At 34.9% G+C, this 3,826-nt stretch overlaps 1 protein-coding gene across 1 annotated transcript; it reads right to left on the minus strand.

The window, feature by feature from the left end:
• Positions 1–1,167: 1,167 nt before the first annotated feature.
• LOC113716550 (lignin-forming anionic peroxidase-like) lies at positions 1,168–3,594 on the minus strand. The gene is made up of 4 exons (XM_027240935.2): positions 3,297–3,594; positions 2,960–3,151; positions 2,133–2,298; positions 1,168–1,757 (listed from the first exon to the last, which is right to left on the minus strand). Exons 1-4 carry the CDS (start codon positions 3,513–3,515, stop codon positions 1,369–1,371), a joined length of 966 nt encoding a protein of 321 aa, XP_027096736.1. The 5' UTR covers positions 3,516–3,594; the 3' UTR covers positions 1,168–1,368.
• Between the last annotated feature and the right edge of the window lie 232 nt (positions 3,595–3,826).

Below are 3,826 nucleotides of genomic sequence, written 5' to 3' on the forward strand. Positions count from 1 at the left end.
TAAGGGAACTTGATTGTTCTCAAGAGAGGTATGGGTTGCTTTGTGACAGTCAAAGTGCAATTCATTTTGGAACACATCCAACTTTTCATTCCAAATCTAAACATAGTGATGTAAGATATCATTGATTGCTTGATGTATTAGATGAGAAGTTGATTGAACTTGAAGAGGTACATATGGATGACAATGTTATTGATATGATGACCAAGTCATTATCAAGATGGAAGTTTGAAGTATTTTGCTCATTTGTCAGGATGGCAAGTTCCTCCACATAGTCAAGAAGGAGGAGATTTGTTGGGTTTTTAAACTCCCAACATATGTGAAAAAGTTTAAGATTAATGGGTAATTGTCTAGGTCCATTAAGGATTCGTCTTACCTATTTATAGGTCAAATTAGGTTTATTCCAGTAGCAAAAAAGTGGGAAAACATAAAAAATTCTGCAAAGAAATTTCAGCAAGTTTCTGGTTTGAGTAGTTGTTGTAAATTGCCTGATTGACATAGCAAATGATGTCTTATCATCCTGAAATTTTGATTGAATGCAGAGAACTTCAAGTTCTATGTTTTGAATGGTGGAGATTGGATTTCAATGGTTCAATCTTTAGTTATAAATATTGGAATGCTGCTGTTTTTTGGTAAAGTTTTTCGCAACCTTAGTTCTTTATTTGGGATTTGGTGACTTTGTTGAATGTTTAACACCATATCTCAATTGTGTACTTGTTGAAAGTTGTAATCTATTGTGTATTCTTTTGGTTGTTTCTTTTTGTGTTTGTAGGTTGATTTATGTTCCGTTAGTTGCTAGATTTTTGTCTTACTTAAGCTCCTAATATGTTCAACAAATTGGGGATGCTTTTCGCTGCCTGTTGTGGCATTTGCAACCCGGTAACTCCCAACAGAAAGAGATGGAAAGAATTTTAACCTTAAATGTATACCTTATGTGATAGCATTATTTATAGTTGTCAAACACTTAAAAGTGAATATCTGTGTTCATGCAGATTACTGTGTTCCTCCAATACAAGCACAAGTGTTTTCATCTTTCTTTGCTAGACCATTAACAGCTGAGTGTCAATTTCAAAGTTGTCACAAGTTTTTTCTATTTTTTTCTTTCTTTTCCCTTTGATTACATTGACTTCAAATAATTAATAGAATAAAGTAAATGAAAAATGAAAAATCACTAAAATAATTGCATTTTTTGCTTTTATTCAAAATTTTCAACACTTACAACTTGAAAGAATACAAAAACAAACTCATGAGTACAAAAGAAACTTCAATCAGACTTCATATACAATTGCACCATATAGAAACTCAACAAATTTTGTGATACTAAAAACAAAACTGAATCGGATCAATCTTCGCCAAAATGATGTTGTCTCTCTAGTTTATAGCACTGCAAACACGTCTAATGATCCCATCTTGACCTGTAAGGGGGCTTAAATCGCCCATTTTAACCATTGCTGCACCAAAATCGGACGAGAAAGTTTGAGGATTTTGGCTATATTCGGTAACAAATGTATCAGTTGACGATCCATTGAAAAGGGTTTGGTCTGATATCAAAAGGCCTTTCTTCTGCACAAGATTCTTGTAGTAGTTGTTGTCGAATTGATTTGGTGTCACCAAATCAAGTGGTGCCAAATTGCTGTCTCCACCGGTTGATGGGCACTGGCGCTGACGGGTGCTAGCAAAGCCGGTATCAATATCAGCACCGTTGCTGTATATCCTTCCACGGAATGTACGGCATTGTGCCTGGCCTACCGTGTGGGCTCCTGCATTTCAATTTCGATTCCATATTCATTATCAGGATCAAAACTATACAAATTCAATATGAAAATAAAAAATGGAAAATATAAACTAGTGTTCACGTTTGTATTCTAAAATATTATGGATTGCTTTTTCTGGAGGGCTGTAAATCATAAACTCTACTTTTAGTTTCATATATCATCTTTTTATGATTTTTTTGAATTACGTGAAAAGATAAAAATACGCTTGATCTCTGACACCTCAATTTTCGTGTCAAAAATGGTGAGATTAATAATGGCTTTTAGTCTTTTAACCTAATCCGTTCCCCCAACCAAAATTAACTAGAATTAGGTTTTGCATATGGTTCCAAAAGTGAAAATGAAAAGAAACACAGTTATTACCTGATAGGGCAACCATTTCCCTCGGAGTAAAACCCTTGTTTGAAAATAGGGAAATAAGTGTACTAAGCTGGTGAAAGGGAGCAGGAAGATCACTGTCTGCTAGGGAACGACTGGCAGTGGTAGAATCTCTTCTTCCGAGCTTTACGGTCCACGATGGGCCACCCACCTGATATTATGGCAATTGCAAGTATTAAGAGGTGAAGGAAATGATGAACCACAACCTAGTACTTATGTTTTCACGTTCCAATAGGAAAAAAAATTTTGCCCAATGATTCGTCTCATTTATCTTGTCCTACTTTCTACTATCAAAGGTCCTGCAAATGATGTTTTTTAGGTTAAAGAAAAACTGTAGGGTGTTCTGGTTTAATCATTTTACGTGATCTTTCATTCTGATTTTGAAAAAATAGGGTTTTCTTCTTTTTTTTTTTAATGTTCTCATTTCCTTTTTTTTTTTTTTTTTTTTGGTTGACCTAAATTTGAGATTTTTCGAGACGCAAAATGCTATAATTTGCAATTTACCCAAAAGTAGATTTTACTATTTCATATTAGTTTGCTTTTGCAAAATCTGCAACGCTGGAGAACAACCCCTCAGTGGCTTTAACAGCAAAACCATTATAGATTTCGTTTCAATGTCATGAATTTTCCCGCCCTAATTTGTGCATCTCCATGTAAAATCTTTGAGAATAAATAATTATTCATAATGCATAGAAATCTCTACATATTGCTAAAGATTAAAATGAATAATCCATTGTTATGCATGTTATTTTTGTTTCCATCTGTGTTTTAAGGCTTCAAAAAATGGTTAACTACTTAAAATTTTCACTTACAGCAGCTGATGAATCTCTTGCAGCAACTGCAAGAATATCTGCACAAGAAACAACTCCAGGGCATATTTTCTCGACTGCAGTTTTAGCATCCTCTATAACATTGAAACCTCTAGCAGATTGTCTATTTGCCAATGATGTCTTCTCACTTTGAATTGTAGGGGTCTCATCAAGCAATACTGATCCGTCACAACCCTGTAAAAGAGCGATAGAACCACATTTGATTAAGCACATAACAACCAATGCTAGTAATCATTAACTATAAGGATTACATCTACTTATACTTCAATTTGGAAATAACCCATGCCAAACAATAACAGATTTGTAATTATGAATTAACCTGAACGAAGCAATCATGGAAATGGAGTCGAATCAACGATGCAGCCATCCTCCGTTCGCGCGATATTGCTGACCGGATAGTGGTACGGATTGTAGTGAGAGCATTAGGGCAAGTAGTATCATAAAATGTAGGTGATAGTTGTGCTTCACAACCAAAGCTAGAAAGAAGAAGAAGTAGAGATAGTGCAGAAATTGCACCAAAAAATTTGTTCACAGCCATTACTTGTTTCAAGTATCTTGAAGAAATTGATGCCTTGCAAAATTTTCAGAGGAAGAGAAATGAAGAGGGAAAAGGGTATTTTTTTTCCCAACTATGGATGATTCATAGAGCTTAGAGAGTCACTCAATTTATAGTTACATTATGGCAATGTGTAGTGTGGAAATCTACGGGCCGATATCGGCTGCTGAGATTTCCATGTAACGCGTTAATCTGATCTTAACAGCTAAGAAGCAAGACTGGTTCATCTTATTTTGAAGTTTCTTCCATGCAGAGCCTTTTACTTTTCTCTTAATCAGGGTAGTATGTAGGAA

This window comes from Coffea arabica, chromosome 11c (assembly GCF_036785885.1).
Source record: "Coffea arabica cultivar ET-39 chromosome 11c, Coffea Arabica ET-39 HiFi, whole genome shotgun sequence".
NCBI lineage: Eukaryota > Viridiplantae > Streptophyta > Magnoliopsida > Gentianales > Rubiaceae > Coffea > Coffea arabica.